The sequence below is a fragment of the Cottoperca gobio genome, chromosome 6 (assembly GCF_900634415.1).
Source record: "Cottoperca gobio chromosome 6, fCotGob3.1, whole genome shotgun sequence".
Taxonomy (NCBI): Eukaryota; Metazoa; Chordata; class Actinopteri; order Perciformes; family Bovichtidae; genus Cottoperca; species Cottoperca gobio.
In genome coordinates, this window is record NC_041360.1 from 3,907,676 (window position 1) to 3,930,049 (window position 22,374).

General features: G+C 39.9%; 1 protein-coding gene across 1 annotated transcript in view; it reads left to right on the top strand.

Annotated features, from left to right (window-relative positions):
* The window catches only part of LOC115009320 (transcriptional enhancer factor TEF-1-like), a 39,874-nt gene extending 21,985 nt beyond the window's left edge, over positions 1 to 17,889 (top strand). Inside the window, exons 4-12 of the mRNA XM_029433245.1 lie at positions 1,381 to 1,434; positions 4,351 to 4,482; positions 4,738 to 4,787; positions 5,344 to 5,405; positions 6,932 to 7,059; positions 9,077 to 9,250; positions 12,912 to 13,052; positions 13,692 to 13,844; positions 14,037 to 17,889. Coding sequence (XP_029289105.1) covers positions 1,381 to 1,434; positions 4,351 to 4,482; positions 4,738 to 4,787; positions 5,344 to 5,405; positions 6,932 to 7,059; positions 9,077 to 9,250; positions 12,912 to 13,052; positions 13,692 to 13,844; positions 14,037 to 14,150 — 1,008 coding nt within the window. The 3' untranslated portion in view covers positions 14,151 to 17,889. The remainder of the gene's footprint in view (positions 1 to 1,380; positions 1,435 to 4,350; positions 4,483 to 4,737; positions 4,788 to 5,343; positions 5,406 to 6,931; positions 7,060 to 9,076; positions 9,251 to 12,911; positions 13,053 to 13,691; positions 13,845 to 14,036) is intronic.
* Positions 17,890 to 22,374: the final 4,485 nt, after the last annotated feature.

The following is a 22,374-nucleotide window of genomic DNA, read 5'->3' on the forward strand; positions in this document are numbered from 1 at the left end:
ACAATATTGCTATCCACACTTTTACTGACTGACACTAATGTTGGAGCCTTAGCCCAACAGCGACCATGTATGAAATTGTGTTTTCATTTATTTCTTTGGTGTGAATTTCAAAAGTTCATTCTGATTTCCCACCCATGCAGGTTGGTGAGGTCATGTGTAACTGATATACAGCAGAAGTCATTTAGAAACATAAAGAGGGGCTTTTGTGCTTTCCAACAGTATGTTTCATTTAAAGAGTACATTTTACCCTTTGAAATACATTTGTTTAGATTACTTGACAGACATAAAGGGGCACCATCTGCATGTAGTGTAATCTTAGTATCTTAGTTCTTGGCCTGTGTTCCCAGGTGTCTTTTTGCTCTCTCAAAAGATGTGCATAGATGGGTCTATTCACTGTTGTCAGGGGAGTATAGTGTGTGTGTGTGTGTGTGTGTGTGTGTGTGTGTGTGTGTGTGTGTGTGTGTGTGTGTGTACCTTTCCAGTGTGGCAACAGTCCTTTCATAACCATGGCAACTCACTGTTTGGTCCTTCCTCCTCTCTTTTCTAACCAGAAAAAAAAAAACAAGGGAAAAAGAAAGAGAAGCAAAGAGAGAGAGGGCAGCGAGAGAGAGAGAGAAGAGAGAGAGAGAGAGAGAGAGCGAGAAGCGAGAAGAGAAGCGAAGGAGGAGGAGGAGAAGAGGGAGAAAAGAAGAGAGAAGAAAGAGAGAAGAGAGAGAGAGGAGCGAGAGACAGAGCGAGAGAGCGGAGAGAGAAGAGAGAGAGCGAAGAGAGAGCGAGAAGCGAGAGAAAGAGCAAGAGAGGGAAAAGAAGCACGAAGCGAGCTCGAGAAGAAGAGAAGAGAAGAGAGAGCGAAGAGAAGAGGAGAGAATCGAAGAGAAGAGAGAGAGAGAGAGAGAGAGCGAGAAGCGAGAGAGAGCGAGACGAGGGAGAAAAGAAAGAAGAGAGAAGAGAGGCGAGAGAGAGAGCGAAGAGGGGAGAGGGGAGAAGAGAAAGAAGGAAGAGAAGACGAGAAGAGCGAAGTCAGAAGCAGTAGAACCGAAAGCAAGAGAAGAGAAGAGAAGAGAAGCGAAGGAAGAACCAAGAAGAGATCAGGGGAAAGAGAAACTAAAAGAACTAGAAGAGAGATGATTTTCGAAGAGATCCGAAGAGAAGAGAAAAGAAAGAGAAAGGGGAAAAAGCGAAGGAGAAGAGTAGAAGAGAAGATCGAGAACGAGACAGAAGAGACTAATATTAAACGATTTGACTCGCCTTCCCCTCCTCTCTCTCCTCTCTCTCTCTCTCTCTCTCTCTCTCTCTCTCTCTCTCTCTCTCTCTCTCTCTCTCTCTCTCTCTCTATCTCTCTCTCTCCTCTCCTCTCCTCTCCTCTCCTCTCCTCTCCAGGTCTCCAGTCACATCCAGGTTTTAGCCAGAAGAAAATCCAGGGAGTTTCAATCCAACTAAAGGTAAGGGGGGAAATAATCTGTCATATTTACACTCAGGGTTTGGTGGTTATTTATTTTGAAAATCCTCTGATGCACATGACGGGATGTGTTTTTATTTCCACTAATAATACATAATAATAATAATAATAAGAATAAGAATAAGAATAAGAATAAGAATAAGAATAAGAATAAGAATAAGAATAAATAATAATACATAATAAACAATAAATAATAAATAATAATAATTAAAAAAATATAAATATATATAATAAAAAAGAATAAAACCTCTAATAAATGCAACTGATGAGTGAGGATTAGCACTGATGACCACTATAACAGACTTTCACTAATGATTTAATATATTTGAGCTGTCCTGAAGCCTACAGGGGCAATAGGACTCTTCTTGCTATCTCTACTACACCACATAATGCATAAAAGCAATCTGAATTTAGTGTGGGTCCCCTGCTTGTTAACTTTTCATTGTGGCTGGATGGATGGCTGTCACAGTGACGCCTGTATCCTAGGTGTCTAATTAGGCCTGTCGAGGTTGTCTCCTCCTCCTCTTCCTGTCATTCTCCTATATCCATACATTCATTCATTTGCTCCTCTCCTTTCCCCTCCCCTTTCTTACACTCTCTCCACCCTCCTTTCAGTCTATTAGTCTCTTACCCTCCGTGTCTCCTCTTCACTCTCTCACTCTGTCTTTTTCTTCCTCACTGTTGGTTGTAATTCATTTTGTGTAAAGAAACAACGAAGCGCTTGTTTTTCCAGAGAAGAGCATTCAGAGGTCCAAATGGAAACAAAGTGAGGACTGAATTGATGTGTGTGTTCATAAAATACATGACAGATGGTTGATTAAAATTGATAGTAAAGGTTATTTGAATCAATATAGATCTAACATACTACGTGTTATTGATGATATGGTGTGTGCTGTTTTCTTTGAAATTATATTTGAAAACACATTCTGTTATGAAAAATAGGAAATGGCTACATTGGCAAGAGTGCAATGTAGCAGAATAAAATGTATATATAATATATATATATATATATATATATATATATATATATATATATATATATATATATAAAGAGGACATATTTGGCATTTTAGGTTAAAAGATAAGTTTGGCAATTTAATATGTTTCATACTGTCAGCATATGCAATGAAAAGACCAAAACCAATGATCAATTAATCCGAGCAACAAGTATTGTGTGTGAATCACAGCCTGATATATCTTATTCCTCTGTGTCATAGAGCTCCATTGTTGTCCAAAAGCTATCAATAAGATATAAATGAGCCACACTGTTGCACTGAGTGACATGTACCTTCATTACCATGAACACACACTCTGTAGTTTGTTTAGACTCAATCCCACAAACACCGCCCTGCCGCCCTAAATACTCACTAGAGCACCAAATATGTATTCATCCGCATCTCAAAACACCTTCAGTAAGTATGTTCAGTAAGAGCAAGTGTGCTCGGGCAGTAGGGAAGCTGAAAGTCTAAGGCAATAAGGAAAATATAGACTAACACCGACCTTATCTTTTACTAAATTAATTAATAAAATAAATGTACAAAAGAATTCTGATTAATAAGGAAATGTCTTAGCACCATATATGATCACACATGCTGTATGTCTCTCTGGTTGTTTGAACCTGATGTAAGAGCTTTCCCTGCTGTTGGATTTCCCATTAAAACTAAAACACATGGGTTGGTCGTTTAAAAGAAATGAGTTCAGGTCAAAGATGTTATCAAACCCATATGGTTCCTGGTATTTAATATGAAAATCCAGCATGATTCCCATCTCAGAACCTCATATAATGTTATTACCTCCCCTAGGAGGAGAGATTTCTCTCAGTGCCAATTAACTTGAGTGAAGCTGCCAATTAGTGATTCTCCAGCTATTGCAGCGCCTCTAATTCTATTTCATTCAGCTGTTTTCTGCTCTGAGGTTCATGTTGCTTTGAGTTCAGATGTTACAAATGAGCACACACATTAAGTCTAACTGTAAATCTTCTGTATGGAGCATTTTGCCCTGAGGCAGTAGCCCCGACCAGTCTGCTGCACGCTTTGTGCTCACCGCTCACCACTGTTGTTGATATGACTTCCTCTTGGGCCACAAGCCAGACCACCACACCCAAACTACACACGCATAGAGAAAGGTATATTGCCTAAATCCTCTGCCTTATCTTATGTTTAAGGCAAAACATGGGATTTATATACATGGTCGCACACTTATCAGTGTTGGATTTAGCTGATGATTAGAAAAGAAAATCAAGGTCAAACTCCCAGCAGGAGCCTCTTGGTGTCTGAAAGGCTAAACACTAGATGATGACAGACAGATGACAGGACATTACCCTGCTCTGCCCGGGGACCACCCATTGTCGTCAAAAGCATTGAAACAGCATTAAAAAATAGTTTATTTCCTGTTTAATTCCACAAAAGCCCTGTACAATGTTTCCTGAAATATCCTCCAACTTTTTAAATCAAAGCAAGTAAAGGAAGTTTTAGCTCTTAAGTTCTATTAAAATGGACAAAGTTTCAAATATCTGTGTTCTGTTCAAGTGCCTGTGCTACTTTTTACAGTGTTGTGCTGTTTGGCATATGAGCCGCTCCATATTGGGCAGTTTACTCAAATTGCTGTGTGGAAATGTGTTTAATCAGAAAGTAGCAGGAGGCGCCACTCTGATCACAACCAGTCAGATAATGACTATTATGATTTTTCCCCTCAGGCCTTTGTTTTTTTTTAAATGTAATTAATCAGGCTAACTTTAATTGTTCTTCTTCATTTTTGGTGGGGTGGCCTGATGTTTGCTTTCACTAAAGGTCTCGATTGTGTAGGGACAGAATGTAAAGTGTGTTCAATTTGATGAATGATGAATGATGATGACGATGATGATGAAGGTGATAATGTCTCTTGCCGTTCAGGACCAGAATGCCAAGGAGAAGGCTCTGCAGAGCATCTCCTCCATGTCCTCAGCTCAGATCGTCTCAGCCACCGCCATACACAGCAAGCTCCTGCCTGGAATAGTACGGGCCAGCTTCCCCAGCAACGCACAGGTAACACACACACACACACACACACACACACACACACACACACACACACACACACACACACACACACACACACACACACACACACACACTGTATTTATGGACATGAATAATAGTAAAGCAATTGTTTGTGCAAACTGGAAGGCCACACATGCTCAGTATGAAGTCCTGGTACAAACATAACAACACACACACATTGTGTAGCATTCATGGTTTGCTCCCTCAGTACAGTGTAGTAATGTGTGTATTTGTTTTCAGCTGTGGCAGGGGATGATTCCTGGAGGACAGTCGAGCTCCACCACAGAAGAGTAAGTCACACTCACCTGGTATCTAACTGAATTATTGTTTTAAAGCATTGATAAGGATCGTCTTGCTTGTAGTAGATAGAAATATCACAATTATCCTCCTCAAGTCACTCATTCATAAACTTAATCAAATATACACCACAAGGCTGTTTCTGTACATGCACCCATTGATTGATGTCTGGAATCTGCCTTTCCTCAGCTGTCAAATACTGATTTTGTTGACAATATGAAAACCATATACATAATTACACAATGTTGGTGAACTTGGATTCTAAAACCCACTATCCTGCTGTTTCCATATCTTACATTACTGTCTGTTCACATGGCTAGTGACTAGTGGGGATCATTGTGCTAAAACTTCAAACTCCTTTCATTTCATTGCCAACTGCTATTACATGACCATGTGGTGATGATGATGATGATGATGATAATGGTAGTAGATGGGGCTGCTATAGCTTTTACTGAACTCAGAGACACTCTTGACCTCTGTGCTCCTGCTACTGTTTATTAAAGATTCTCTAAAAAGTCTCCCGTCTGCCTGTTTCTCTGTTTCTCTCAGTATCAAGCCGTTCTCTCAGCAAGCCTACTCTGTGCAGACGGCAGGGACCACCACAATCTCAGGTGAGAGACAACACGGTACAATTATCTCCTTTCTGTAAAGCAAACAGGTGGTCCTCTGTCCTGCCATTTAGGCCACTGGCTCTCTACAGGGTGGTTCTTGACTCTGTCTGGGCACCTGGGTCTCCAGTGCACCCTGAGGTTTGTCTTGCAAAGAGGTCCACATAGAAAAGGTATCAATCTTGCTTTTCTGGCAAGTAAGATCCAAAGACCCGCCTGCAATTGCCACTTATACCATAGGTGCAGCCAAAGAGTAAGAAACAGAGATCTTCGAGTTTGTAATTTTAAATTAACATACATGTTCGCTAAGAAATGAGCATATATATCCTTGGTTTACCAAACAAACAACTTGTTATAGCGTCCCTACATAGTGTGAATGTTGGTACTTTAATTTATAGAAAATTGCTTATAATTTCACTTCATTTCCATCATACACAGACAACCAGCACTAGGATAGATGTTGCTTAGTCCCATATGTGATGTATCACTATACGTATGTATCACTCTACAACATTATGGAATAATGTACGGAGTCACAGGAGTGCTGAGAACCTGTGTGTCCATTTGCCATTAGGCCCACTACAACTGGACCCTTGAGAGAGGCTAGCCCCCTACTCTCTATGATTTGGGACAAACGCAGCACTGAGTGTGCTGCTGATGACTCAGAAGGTGTTGACATAAGATGAACAAAAAGTAACGTGTCGTGGGAAACAGTCTAATGTTAACAAGCTAGTTTAAACTAGTTAGCTGATTCCAGTGGGAATGTGTTCACAGGCTCGGCTAGCTAGCTTTCACATTCCTAGTTAGAAGATTGTTAGCCCAACTTTCTAACTTCCACTAACAACAGTATGCTGGGTCGGAAAATATAAAACATCTCGTATGAATGTTCAAAAGATGCACAGTTTTACAGTCAATACTGCACCTCAGGTGTTGACAGTTTGTGTCTTAGCAACGCCAGTCAGTCAACCGCTGCCCACAAACTTAAAGCCCTCAGCTTTATCCCCTTTAAAAAAAATGCAAAAATATGCAGAACAGCTTTAGTATCCATTCAGTTTATATTTTCTCAGACAGAAAGTGAGGAGAATTACATTTTTAGTTAGATTGGGTTTCATCGAAGGCTTTTTTACAGCACATTTTTGCCAAAGGGCTCACAAGTCGGCTAATCCGGCCATGTGACTAACCACAGTGTGGTTCAACAAAAGCTACTTTTCAGTAATTTAAGAAAGCAACTTAGAACTTGACGCGGCTGTATTGTTGATATTTCACAATTACATTTGAACAACTCATCAAGGTCCCGGGGTTATACATTTTACTCAAAGTGGCTGATGGCAGCTGTCAGTTCAAAAATCGATAGGCCTTGTAAATTTCGTCACATTACCTTTTTCAGTGCTGCAGTCAGGTTTTGTCTGTGAGACACCTGCAATGGCAAACATATTACACATTTGTAGCAAAGAGTAATGTTTGCTATCCCTGTTAATAGCATGAGTTTTAACAAAGTGTGTGTGTGTGTGTGTGTGTGTGTTGTCTAGGCTACGAGCCTCCCACTTCAGCCCAAACACACAGAGAGCCAGCGTGGCATGGTCGCTCCATCGGCACCACCAAACTACGACTGGTAGAGTTTTCATCTTTCCTGGAGACACAGAGGGACCAGGAGGCAGTGAGTACAATGCACACACACACACACACACACACACACACACACACACACACACACACACACACACACACACACACACACACACACACACAGAGCACTAGTCTACAATAAGCACTCCCTATTGTCCCATAAACAGAGATGACAGATAACCCCGCAGCAGAGAACAGCGTTAAAGCCTTTTGTGTGTATCCTAGTATGAATAACCTTTGTAAAGCTCTATCTCTGTGTCTGCTCAGTCTATCTGTCATCCTGTCACACTGTGGACTCGCTGTCATTTTTCTACCTTGGGCTCACAGACAGCTGGCATTCATCTTGTTGCAACTGTTTGGACAGTTAAAAACCTCGAACTGTTCAATGTTGACTTTAAAAATAGACATAGACATGCATAATTTACATTACTGTAAATAAAAGGGGCTGCATTGCAATAAAAATGTATCATTTAGCATTTATGGTAGGCAAAGACAAAGATGACAGAGACAAAGACCTCTGACAAGGCCAATGGTGCATTCACGTGCTCCTCGGATGGTCCCATTTCCAGGGTTGGGAAGTCGTTCTTCCGACTTTGTTATGTTCAAGAGCTTTAAGTCATAATATGGAAACAAGATGGACGCTACAAATAAGATTGTTTAAAATGTTTTTTATTGCTCAGAGCATTTAAATAACACTACAGCGTTTAAACAACAACTGGCTATTTAGTTTATTATTAATGTATTAATCCTATACCACATGGATGCAGCACAAATGTCCTATCTTACAATGTTATCAAAAATTAAAACATAACATCATTTGTGTATAAGCCCCGTGATTCAGATCCGCTCCTAATTATATTGGGTTCTTCCTTGGTCCATACTTCACCCTTCCACCAAGTTACATGAGAATCAGGCCAACAGTTTCTGGTAATCCTGTTGACACACAGACAAACCGAGCAGAAAGCATAATCCCCTTGGCGGAGTAAATAAAGAAGTAGCGTGAAGCTATAGGCATGAATCTGTGTCAATTTACCAAATCAAATCAAATCAAATCAAATTTATTTGTATAGCCCAATATCACAAATTATACATTTGTCTCAGTGTGCTTTACAGACTGTACAGGTTACAACATCCTCTGTCCTTAGACCCTCGCATCGCACAAGGAAAAACTTCCTAAAAGAAACCCCAAAATTAAAGGTTAAAAAATGGAAGAAACCTCAGGGAGAGCAACTGAGGAGGGATCCCTCTCCCAGGACGGACAGACGTGCAATAGATGTCGTGTGTACAGGATAAACAACATAGTACAAATACAACATTTGACAGAAATTATGTTGTGTTGGAAAAAAAAAAGAAATAGAAAGTTTGGATGAATCCAGGAAAATGTCAATAAGGCTTCCCGGTGTCCAGCAGGACCAGGTCAGCAGGCGCTGTCACGATTCATGATCCTGACGTAAACTTTATCAGTGGCAACCTGCCACATGAGAGACAGACACTCCGGGGATGATACCCCGGATGGTGAGTTAGTAACATACATTTACATAAATGCATACAGATAGAGGGAGAAGAAGAGAGGGAGAAGAAGAGAGAGGGAGAGAAGGAAGAGAGCAGGGAGGTGTCCCCCGGCAGTCTAAGCCTATAGCAGCATAACTAGGGGCTGATCCAGGGCAAACCTGAGCCAGCCCTAACTATAAGCTTTATCAAAAAGGAAAGTCTTTAGCCTACCAACAAGCTCGTGAGTGTAAATTTGCTAGTAGAGCACGAGATACAAACAAAACAGGGGCTGACTTATACAAACATTGATCATAGTGTCGCTAGTGGTCAAAAGTCCATCAACACCTTTCATTTCTGAGATGTGGGAACACAGTGATGTCTCTACAACCTTTGTGGTCTTCTGGCTAGTTATGTTTCTTAACCTGTTGGATTCTTATCCAAAAGAGCAACGACACATCTGTTTAAGATGATTTAAATGATGATGGATTTGTATAAATCAGTTTATACTTTCTCTGCCTCCATCCTTAGCTAACTCAAAGGTTTCCCCTCCCCCTCAGTACAACAAGCACCTATTTGTGAACATCAGCCAGAGCAACCCGAGTTACAGCGACCCCCTGCTGGAGTGTGTGGACATCAGGCAGATCTACGACAAGTTCCCCGAGAAGAAGGGCGGCCTCAAGGAGCTGTTCGGCAAGGGCCCGCAAAACGCTTTCTACCTGATCAAGTTCTGGGTAGGCAGACAAACACTTACCACCTTCCTGTTAACGTGAGAGTTTGTTTTCTTATATTTCCTATTTTTCAACCAACCTGCATACATTGGCCACTTTTTATTTCAATTTTGTTTTTGTCATCATTGTGCAGGGTTAGCATGTACCCCACTTTGTGCCTGTATTTTTCCACCCAGAGCCATGTCTTTGTCTGTACTTACTGTGTGTGTGTGTGTGTGTGTGTGTGTGTGTGTGTGTGTGTGTGTGTGTGTGTGTGTGTGTGTGTGTGTGTGTGTGTGTGTGTGTGTGTGTGTGTGTGTGTTTGTTCTGTCTTTCCACCTGGGATATGGAGGTGGTGGGTTGATGAAAGCACAGTCGCTTTGTTTGAACACCTGCTCACCTCCTGACTCACAGGTTTCTCTGTCTCCACCTGTGTGTGTGTGTGTGTGTGTGTGTGTGTGTGTGTATGTGTGTGTGTGTGTGTGCTTGTGTGTGTGTGTGTGTGTGTGTGTGTGTGTGTGTGTGTGTGTGTGTGTGTTTGTTTGTGTTTGTTTGTGTTTGTGGGTGCGTATGTATCTCACTTAACAGTTCTTTATCAGAGCTGCAGTATACCAAAGGACTTTCAAAAATACCAGCAACAGAACGCATCATACATTCAGTCATTTATATTCCATCACAGTAATGCTGACAACTCAAACTAATCGCATCGTCTCAACAGAGTCTCAGACTGATTTCAGACTGGGTCTCAAGTGGTTGACATGTGACAAGACAGTTTTTATTCTGATCTTTCAAATGGTTCTGGGACTTAAGTCTCCAAAGTTACTTTTTTTCTACGCCTGTCAGTTTGTGCACATATTTACCACTCAAACTTCACAGTTATCTAACAACTAGTCTGTGACATCATATTTCTTTGCTGGAGACAACGTGGTTTTGTGAATGAATCATTTCTATATCTTTTGGAACTGCAATGTTGTTCTTTCTTTTGGCAGGAGATACATTAGGTCATAATGAGTGTACTGGATACTAAGATTCCGTTTAGGTTGTATGTACTTTACTTAGGACTACTACCTGCAAACATGACTTTAGTTTGACATAAATATTTGTTCCAAATTATTTATATTTATTATATTATTTATTTATTTTCTCACTTGCAGCTGCAAGTGAGAAAATTATAACAAAAGAATGGCTACAGTCTGAACCACTTCTATACAAGACTTTATTGTAATTGCGAAGGATATGTATTTAATGGACACAATGAGATGTCATGTAAACTATATCAATTAATGTGATGTTTTTGTTTTTGCGTGCAGTTAAGGCATCCTTATTCAAATCTGTTCCCAACATCCCCTAACTGTTTATTTCCCTTGTGTCCCTTGTATTTTCTCTTTTCAGCTGGTTTGTTTGTTTTTATTATTATTATTATTAGTATTTATTTTGTTGTTTGTTTGTGTTTTATTTTGCAGGTACTTTTTATTTTATGTATTAACAAAATAATATGAGTAATGTAATGAAAGGTCTTTGTTGTATAACAGAATGATCTTTGAAACACTTTAAAAAAAAGAAATGACAGCTGTCACTAGCAGATTTTATTAGCAGTAGCTAACTAGCTAGTTAAGCTAACGTTGGCTCCATGAGTTGGTTGACAACAGCATCACTGGCTGCATGTCCCAGGCAAAAACAGTTATTGTATTAACTAGTTCGTCCGAGCTTTATAAGTATGATTAGAAAGAATTGTAAGATCAGTCTCGTACTACACTGTTTGGCTGCTAAGTTGGCATACATGCAAGACCAATTATGCAAGAGAATGCTTTATTGTTTGTATTTTAGGGCATGCTAACAATTGCCACTCACATTACAGCAGTCAAATGCATTGTTTAATCCTTTACTTACACCTTTGCTCTTGTTCTTTTGGTATTGGAAAGCCTATAAAACAACAACACCACCTTCTAAAACAGACACCACCAACTGTTTGAAGGGTATCACCTTTATTAAAGCCCCATGCATACCGCTTCAGCATGTGGAGAAATCCAAAGCTTGACAGGCCTTGCTGTGCCTAGTTACGGTTGCTAAGCTATTATTGGTCAACCGCTGTTGGGGGCGGGGTTTAACAAAGGGTTAACTATCAGAGCGCTGGACAGGGTGAATGTAGCTGTGAGGTTGTCGACAGTAGAATCATGCAGGGGAGGACAGAAGCCTGCAGGCCAGTGAAGTGGGTCCAATGTGTACAATGAATGTAGGAGAGATGAGATGTGCTTGTAGCATGACAACAAACAAAGAGAGGGAGAGAGAGGGGGGGAGAGAGAGGGAGAGAGAGAGAGAGAGAGAGGGGGGGGGGGTAGAGTGAGAGTAGAGAGTGTGGGAAGAGTGAGAGAGAGATAGATCGAGGGGTTGGATATATGGTGGGGGAGAGCGCGATGTGGCCTATATTTTTAGATATAGTAGAAGCGTATCAATGCGCTTGTTCTTCGTTTTCTTTGTTAATCTATATCTCTATATCTTGTTTTTTTCTGCTTTTTCTCTAGCGTTTTATCTCTCTCTCCCTATAGAGATTTTTCTCGCTCTATCTTTTTTCTTATCTTACGTTCTATCTCTCCGCTCTCGTCTCTCTCTCCTCTCTCTAGGGTGGATCTAAAATCTTTTCGCTATCTCTCGCATCTCTAGAGTGGGAGAGACAGAGAGTGTGTGTTTCATGTAGAGAGCGTTCTCTCTGAATCTAATTAAAAAGCTCTCTGATCTACCACAATGGAGCATGTTTCAGATAATCTGCTGCTTTAATAGAGCACAGTTGTGTGTGTGTGTGTGTGTGTGTGTGTGTGTGTGTGTGTGTGTGTGTGTGTGTGTGTGTGTGTGTGTGTGTGTGTGTGAGTGAATGAATGAATGTACAAGTGGTTGACTTAGCATATGGAGTGTGTGTTCATTCTCCGCCCTGAGACACACAGTGCTCCTTCGAGGACTCATTACAAATAGTACAACCCCTTCCCCACGTCTCCTGTAATCCAGGTGCAGCTTCAATGACACAAAGTTACACAAGAATATAGTTTTTCTCTCCTGTTGTATCTTAGAGCATTTAAGAAAGTCGATTAGTAACTCACTAATTGTATATATTTGCAAAGGTTACATTAGGCATCAACAAAGCTACCAAAGGTTTGGATACAATCAGGCTATTTTAGGGTCCTCCCCACAATCCACAGACCTCTCTTTCAAAGGCTTTCATTGGAATATTTTCTCCAGAGTTAAGTGGTTTCAATGAAAAATGTCCATTCACCTCCTTTGTATTGGGGTGGAGGCAGACATCTCAAAAGCTGGACAAATAAAGGGACTATACGCATATATGTATATGTAATCTCACTGACGGCTGGTTTAAGTGGAATGTTTCTTTGTTATTTGGGTGAATGTTAAAGTAAAGAAGCTGAAACAAGTTAATGCATATTATGTTTCATTTTAATTAGACAATGACAACTATATCATTTTGTCAAATATGACCATGCAGCAAACAATAAGATAGAAAGTGATGAGAAACAGACTTGCACTTCTGCACGTCTCGTCCAGATGCTACAGACAGTGTGAGCTCCAGCAGAGGAGCAGACAGTTTGCTCTTATGCTTCTGTAGATGGATTTGATTGGAGACATGTATACTGTCATTAATGGTGTAGGTGGTAATGTTTTTTATCTCTGTGGTTGCCAGGCGGACCTGAGTTCTAATGTGCAGGACGACCCAGCGGCCTTCTACGGTGTCACCAGCCAATACGAGAGCTCGGAGAATATGACCATCACTTGCTCCACCAAGGTCTGCTCCTTCGGCAAGCAGGTGGTCGAGAAGGTGGAGGTAAGGATGGATTCAAATTATTGTGGTGCACTCTGGTTAAAGCTAAGGTAGGCAACATTAGAGAAGCCAGCAAGAGTACCAGAGAGATGTCATAATATCCAACCAAAAAACTCTTTTCCAAGCATTAGCCCCAAACTTCACTAAATCTATCGAGGAAGTCACCAAGTTGGCAACACTGACAGTAATCAGAATGAACGTAAAGAACAAACGCGGCTATTGTTAGAGCTCACGGCAGATATGTGAAAGGATTTAACAAACGTTACAGTCCTGGGACAGCCACAGATACCAGAGCTTGTGGTTTATTGATTGCTGTCGGGATGTAAAGAATGTTTCAACCAATATAACGCAAATGTTTCTCAAATTAAATTAAATTCAAATATTTTCATAGACATGATGTCTGCTGCTCATCACTGGAATCAAATACTAAAGGAATAAACTTGAAGTTTTCACATTTGCCCTTTTTAACTGGCTTTGTTGAAAGTCATGGGTTTAATACAGTTATTCAATTAAATTCAATTAAACACAAGAAATAAACTGCTTTCATAGGATCCGCTCACAACTAGTAACCTGATCCTGATGTGTACTAAAAGAAATGGTGGAGTTCCCCTTTAGTAACTGATTTGTCTCTCTCTCTCTCAGACGGAATACGCAAGGTTTGAAAATGGCCGCTTCATCTACAGAATCAGTCGCTCCCCCATGTGTGAATACATGATCAACTTCATCCACAAGCTCAAACACCTGCCTGAGAAATACATGATGAACAGTGTGCTGGAGAACTTCACTATTCTGCTGGTGAGGACATCAGTCAGTGTGCCTGTCTGTGTTATACTGTGAATAATGAACGCTTTTTTCATTTTTGTATGTAGATACATTTTTTAACACCAAACCTTTTCCCCCTCTGTGTGTGTGTGTGTGTGTGTGTGTGTGTATGTGTGTGTGTGTGTGTGTGTGTGTGTGTGTGTGTGTGTGTGTGTGTGTGTCCAGGTTGTGAGCAACAGAGACACTCAGGAGACCTTGCTGTGTATGGCGTGTGTGTTTGAGGTGTCCAACAATGAGCACGGAGCTCAGCACCACATCTATCGACTCGTCAAGGAATAACACACACACTAGTACACGTGCACACATAAGGCCTTTTGGTGATTAATTGGGACATTGGAGGTAAAATGCCTAAAAACTGAAAGTGTCTATCAGCCAAACAACTCGACTTAGTGGAAGAAAAACGGCTTCATTTTATACGGCTGCTCACAAAAACACCACTACAATGATTGGCTCCATTTTTATTTAACATCAGATGTATGCTGCAGAATCCTCCACATACATCTTAACTCCAACTTGAATATCAGATGTTCATTAGCTGTACAAAATAATAATAATTAATTAATGCAAAGCACAGTGAATCACACCAACATGGACCTGGGTGGTTTTCCCAAAAACATCCTGACTGATATCACCTGGAGAGGTCATGTCTCCTCCTAATTGGTTTCTTCCCCTCTTTCTCCCAGTAAATGTGTATTTTGCTGTTCTGTAGATGAAAGTGGTACTTCTGTCATGTGCTTTTGGAAAAGTCAACCCAGGGAAAAGAAATCTCACAAAACTCGCCGCCTGTGAAAGAGTGTGTGTTATCTGCCAAGATACTGACGGACAGCGAAAGTCAGACCCTGTGTATCATCAATAACCAGAAAAGAAAACAACACTACTGCATTATCATATAGTACAATATAGAGTCGGTTTTGTACAGATATCCACTGCAAATTGTGTGAGCTGCATTCTTGCACAAAAAAGAGGTTTGTTCCCAAAGAAAATAAATCACATTTTTAACTTTTTGTATGTTTTCTTTAAAAAAAAGACAAAAAAAAAGAATAGCTTCTAAACTTTGGGAAATTGTTTATTGATAGTAGCATATAGACTATATTTTAATTCCAGGAACACTATCTAAAATCTATGTTGATAAGAAAGTATAAGTTAAATTGAACAATTCAGGTACCTGTTTGTACAACAAGTGACTCTTCATCAAGATTGAATAAATCAATGTTAAAGCTATAATCCTTAAGCTTTCAGTCTCGGCTCTTTCAAATGCTACCTGTCAGTACTTCACAATAAAAGCAGCTCCATGTTGTCTCTGTTGAGCGCTTTCATTATGAAGCAGCTGCAGTAGGAACTGTTGTGTTAGCATTAGCATTAGCAGCTGTGATGCGGCTGCAGGAGAGTTAACAGTGAGGCTGGATTACATGTGTCGCCTTTAACAACTAACACTACCATACCGAGAGATAATTACAGATTGCTGAGAAAATGCAGACCATAAAATGTTTTTTTTAAAACAGGGTTTACTTCAAATCTTAAGGATTATAACTTTAGAAATGAAATATATCGTGGTCAGTCCATTGGGAAGCACTGTGAATCTTTAAAACACAACGACGTCATTCATGGCGTACAAGGGAAGGAAACATTTCAAAGTGTTCAAACAAAACTATGATTTTTCTGATCAGGTTTCACTTAATTTAATCTTAATTTAATTAAATTTAGTTCAATATTCTTGCACCAGCTAACTTGAGCTTTAACAAACTGACAAATGTGTTCAAGCCTGAAATGTTATTACGTCCATATTTGAATTGGAGATTGCCCTGACTAGAAGCCGTGGCATGCTTCTTCATTTTGAGAAACATGGTTGGAGACACAGTTCCCTTTAATCAGTCCAGGACTAGTTTCTTCCAGTTTGATGATATCATGTCAGAATTAAAGTCATTTATGAATCAAAAACCAAAAACTGTTGATGAAGTGTACTGTAGCAGGTGATGATAAGTGGTGTGTGTGTGTCATGCTCAGCAGCATGAAGTGCCTTTGGTTGGGAACAGCAGTAGACATTTATAATCTGTTTTGCGAAAAGTCCTGATGATTTGGTGTTGTAAATGTGTGTATAGAAAGGCATTTTAAAGGCATAATTATGTATCACATGCTCCAGTTTTCAGTGTCTGAGGGCTAACTATCCAAATTCCATATTTAATGGCTGTTACTTGTTGTAATTTGTAGACAGTCAGCAGTGAGCCGTTCTAAAGAATCGTAACTGTTCCCACAGGATGTTAAAGAGACACATTCTTGTTCGCTTCATTTGATGGCACTATTTACATGTATTTGCATTTGTGTATTACATGTATGTGTGATTCATGTTGAAACAGCTTGCACATTGTCTGGTGCCTCATTTTATAAAATACAACTTGGACTTCTAGAGAAGAGCAATTCTAATTTGCGTATCTTCACATCGCGGCTTTACAGCCGAATTGAAAGCGTTCTGAAGAACATACTGAAGAACGACGAGCCAGCATGCTGTATTCAACCATGAAGAATACGGTGTGCTGATTAACACAGTGTCTACACTCATGTGATTATGTTTCCTGTGTGACCAGCTGGGATGCTATGTGGTGTCCAGAGTACGCAGTGATTTCAAGAGAAAACCAGTTGACCAGACCTGAAATGAGCCATCTTTAGTCACAAGTGTTACATATTTGGTCTTAACGGTGACTCAGATCTGACTGCTGTGGAACCACCTTCAGTCTTCTACCTTTGTGCTGAAAAATGTTAAGATTTGTCATCGTCCAAAACGACTGTATTATGTCTAAAGACTGCTGTGGTTGTCTCTCAGGGTTACAAACATGTCCAACACCTGTGAATCATTCTTACAGGAAAACCCCTTTCAAAACCCCCTCCGCCTCCGCCTCCAACTTTCCCAGAGCTTTGTCTCACACTACAGTGGTTTGTTGTTTGCAGGCAGACTATAGACCTTCACAGCAGCGCACTAACATGTAACATGTACATGATAAGCCGACACACAGCTCCAGAGGGGCTGATTTTGCAATAATGACCCTCTGTCTGGACATCCCACCTGCTTACCAAAGACAGTCATCATGTGACACAGAATACAGAGGAACATGGATTTATTACAAGATAGAGTAACTTACCACAAGCTTCTGCCAAAAAATAGTTTCAAGGACTATCAACCTCCAAACACGTGTAGCTCATGGGCTACACTGTACAACTGTACAGATGTGAGTAAAACACACAACGAAATAAACAAAACGTGATGGACATAGGGTTTTGAACCTGGTTTAGAAAAGTGTGCATGTTTTTGTCTTTAAAAACACTTTTGATTTGACCTTATCAAATATGGACACCTCTTATCATCTTGGTTGGCAGACTGAAGAAGCCCTGTATGAGAAGGTCACAGGAAACTGATTTATTCAAATCACAGTGGCAGAAATGTCTGTTAAACTTAACAAGGACTCAACGATAGGGCTTTACTGTTAACTGTCCGCTCATTATAATCAACTAGAGACTAAAGTCACACAAACAGCCGTGTATTTGAAACCTTTTGGTCTTCAAAAAACTGCCAAGTTTCTGAGTCATCGTCATCTGTGTTGTTAATGTTGTCTCGTATGTGCAAGTTGGATATTTATCTTCTTTTCCGAACCACATGTGGCACAGAAATCCTGTCTGTAATCAATTCCAAAATGGCCTTGAATCTTTTTCGCTCCAGTGCATGTGCAGCACATCTGTATGTGCACTGAGGGTTTTTGATAAGGTGCTTTATATAAAGGTGACAATAACGTTTATTACAGATGTTGTGTATATCTTTGATATTCTAATGTTTATCCCATTTTGCGAAGAAGAGAGTACATTTAGGAACATCCAAAAGCTAGTAATGTATGCCTATTGGTACTGCACAGGGTCTGATCTTTGCTTTGTAACATTTGTTCCCCCTCATGGCTAAATGTATGTTAGATATTTTCTAGCTTTGTAGAAACTTTGTACGCATATGCTATTCAGTTTAAATAAATGGTCAGTTCCAAACTATGATCTGCAGTTTGTGTCATTAGTCCACAGTAACAATAATGCCGTGAGACTGAGCATTTATGTTTTATATTTTATTGAAATTGTCTGAGACTATATTATTATTTTATTATCTTATCATGTGACCAACATTCTACAAGTCACATGATTACAACTGAGCCATCTCCATGACAACAGAGCAAAGTCCAATTCACCGATGAATACTGTGAGATGTGGCTGAAACCACTCAGGAGGGGGGGGGGGGGGGGGCATTAAGGGGGGCCTTACACTACAGTTCTCCCCAGTTGCTTAATCACATTTTCTGAAACACTGTTGCATTTCTCACAACCTCAACAGATGGGTTATACTGTGCAGCACAATACTTCATTTGTCCTGCTCATGTTCATCACACATTAACATTTAACTTGTTGATGAAATAAAGTTTTTACACAAGTTCATCACCTCCACCAAAATAACGTGTTCCTTTATAGTTGCTTAAAGCTTGACTGTAGGTAACATCGGAGAAGTCAGCAAGATTAAGCTAGATTTTTAAATATTATCCAACAGCCCAACTGTTTTCCAATGAAAGAAGCTCACTGCTCCAGCTCCAGAAGTCGCTACATCTAGAGAGACAGTCCCCGAGTTGGCAACACAGACAGCCAAACAAAGTTACAAAGTGCTTCACACAGAAAAACATACAGTTATAAACTCACTATGTAAACTCTTGTTTCCCCCCTCTGTGTATGCAAATGATGAGAAATGATGTCTGTGGAGTTGTACCTAGTGATGTGTCCTTTCGTGTCGAGGCTTCGAAGCGTGTGTCGAGTAATCGTGGAAGATTTTTGTGAAGCACGTATCGAGGCTTGTGTTGATGACGCATGTGATGACGTTCGAAGCCTTGCGAACCTGCCGTACCACGTGACTGATTCAGGAACAGGTTCGCAGGTTTGGCGTGCGATTCGAAATATAAGGGGGAGCGAAACCGCAATTGAGCCTCCTCATAATCAACACTTTATATAACCACGAATGTGTGTGTTGTTGTTGTCGTAGTATGCATTGTTGCTGTTGAGTTGTTGGTATTACGTTTGTATTGGATCATTATGGAGCCAGCCAACTAGCGAAACAATTGTTATGCATGCCAGCATCATCTTCCTTGTGAGCAAGTAAAGATACCAAATCTAAATCTGTTGAAAAGATAATGTACATCCAACGTGTACATTACACATCCCTAGTGGCGCAGCTCGTGGAGCAGGCGACCCACATTCAAATGCTTGCCGCAGCGGCCCGGGGTTCGAAACAGACCTGCTGCTATTTGCTGCATGTCATTCCCCTTCTCTCTATCCAATCTTAAACTGCACTATCATTGAAGGCGTAAAAAGCCCACATTTGTTTCCAGGTACTCTATTCTCAATAACACGTAATAACGTCAATCTTTATTTTTAGATAAAACATTATATTCAGTCTTATATGTGCGTTAAAGAATCTTCAGGGCAAAGATACTTTACATCCACTGCAGCCTTGCACTTCGCCAGAAGCTTCAAGTAATGAACCCATTTTCGAAACAAGTGGTTCAGTGCTTCACACACCTAAGCCATGCCATTATAATTACTCTGCCGGTTTTACATTTATTGTCCACTTGATGGCGCCGTAGAGCAAATGAAGCACCATGAAACTTTGGCACATGTGCAAACCAATTGGATGGAAAGCTTCAATGCTTCATGAAGCTTCATCTCGCCATCACTAGTTGTACCTGTACACTGAATTTGACATGTGAGTGACATGTTGTGCCTTCATCATTTTAAGTCATAATTGTAAAAAATAAATGTTATTTCATTATGACACCAGATTACTAAAAATATGAGACATTTTAGTTTGAAAGGTTGTAACTGTTGGCTTGGATTTACACAGCGAGCAGAGTGCTGGACATGTCTTATACCATAGGTCTTCAACAGGGGGTCCCCCAGGGGGTCTGCGGAGGTACTGCAGGGGGGGGTCGCAAAATTGTTTGTAGATAAAGCAATTAAAAAAAACGAATTAAAGTTTTCTTGCTTTGCCATTCACATTCCCTCCTCTGCTGTACTTCGTGAAGGGCGGCGACACACACCTACAGTCAGAGACAGAGTGGAGGAAAGGAGAGGGGTGAACTAAAATAAATTGTTGAAGACCCCTGTCCTATACAGTATGTTAGAGAAGCAATGTAACCCATTGTAATCACTTAAACTATCCTAAAAGCATTACTTAGTCCACTGAAGTTATTATTAATATCACTTTGAATGATCTATGGAAGCAACAAAGCAGCCAAAGCAACCAGGAAATACTGTCACGTTATTTAGTTGTAGAAATGGCCCACAGAGAGCTTCGACAGGTGAATTCCACTCCAATGGTGTAGTTTCCCTTATGAACACCAGAGGGAGCCACACTCTAACAAGTCAACGCACCGCTCTACCAAAGCTCTATATTTCTAATCATGGCGTAATACATTTAAAGCATCACTTACATATACACGTTTGCATAAACACCCTCAATCATTCATATTCATGTGCTATTAAGATCATGGAATTATTACATCTCTATATATTTAATGGATTACGTCGTTGCATAACAGTAAATAGTGATTTCAATCACAAAATGGCAAAAAACTCACCTAACCATGATACTTACTGCTAACCAATGATGGACCTACATGTTTGGGTTTGTCTGACTTGCCTTGTGGGAACACAGGAAGTACCAAACCCTTGACAACCAACAATAAGTCTGCAGGCCAGAAAGACGTGATGACCTCACTTGAGAAATACCTTCTGTTATCTCACATGCCAGACACAGCACCCACAATCCTCTTTATCCAAAACTAGTGTGTTTGTAAGGCATGCTGCTGTGAGTAATACTGTGTGTTTGTGTCTGATATGTGCACACACACATGCATTAGTGTGTGTTCACATGCCCAGATGGTTTTCTAAGCAGTTATTTTACCAACAAACCTGGCCTGATGCATCACTCTGAGCTAAGGTTAGAGTACACAAACAGACTAATGGAGGCTGGTGGGGATGAACACTTGCCATTAGTGGAATACTCACACACATCAAAACATTCTTAATGCAGATAAATCCTTTTATGAGTTTCAGCGACCATATTCTTGCCTGAAATTGTTGAAAGAGCATATATTGGGGTCAGACTCTTTTTAGAACCCTGCAGGGTGTAGTAGATGGATTTCTTTCTGCCCTATGATCAATCCAGCTGAGTTTAATCATACTGAGACATTCAGCTGTGTGGGATTATGAAGATGAAACAGTATAACAATGCATACTGCAGTGCAACACTGCTGAGTAAGACTTTCCTCTATGCTTTAGCTTCATTCTGTGCTTCTTCTTGGCTTGTTATCTGGACTCATTAGTTCTACTTTGAGTAAGACATTATGAAGAAATACTATAAAATACATCCACAGAACTGCAGCAACAAAGAATGTGCTCAATTCTGTAGAAATATGTGAGAATTTATTATAAGAATGTGAGATTAGTGAACAATCAAATATAAAATGAGTTTTAAAATTCAGCGCAAACATCCTTTACCTCCTGTGCTGACTAAAGTATGGTTTGTACGCAACTGCACTGAAATGTTTCACTCCAAAAAAACTATTTTCTAAATCAGCTTTTTACTATGAGTCATGAATGATGTGAATGAGTTCTAAATGAACTCAACAGTTTTGCTTAGTTCACATGAGACATTTGCGTATTGCTGTTTTGTTGTGCTCTTGTCACTGGCTTTAGCAATGCACAGCATTTGAATCAGATGCAGGGTTGTTAGCTGGCGTTACCTGGGAGCTAAATATGATTCATATTAAATGTTATAGAAAATTAATGAAGATTTGAGTTTAATTTACAATGTAAAAATACTTCATTACAAGTCGAAGTTCTACTGTAAACATATATAATACAATACATACATACATATATGTAAAATTGTATTTAGAGTTTTCTATGAAAATACACTTAAATATGCAGAATGGCCTTTCAGTGGTGTTTTACTATTTTATATTATTGGGTTAGTCTGTTATTATTGATGCAATATAAGCATAGTGTAGGTGGAGCTGGTTTGAACTACTATCACAGTCTCACATGACTTGTGTATCCAGCTTTGTATAAATACATATATCATGTTGTATAATATGATCCTAAATTATGCCCGTGAAATCATAACATCCAGAGTAACTACACGTGTTGTGGAGTAAAACGTGTACTACACGATATGCCCATGAAATGTTAAAAAAGAGAATAAAGTGTAAATACTCAAGTAAAGTATACATTCCTCAACATTGCGCTGAAGTACAATACTTCAGTAAATATACTTAGTTACTTTCCACCACAGCTTGCATAATAGTAAACTAAATCTTATTTTGGAATTATGTTTCTTATTGTTATACAAATCGAAACACTGATCTTTGACCTTGTAGACACAGCAGGCAGTACTCTACACTGACACACACGTCTAAATATAAAAGTCATGT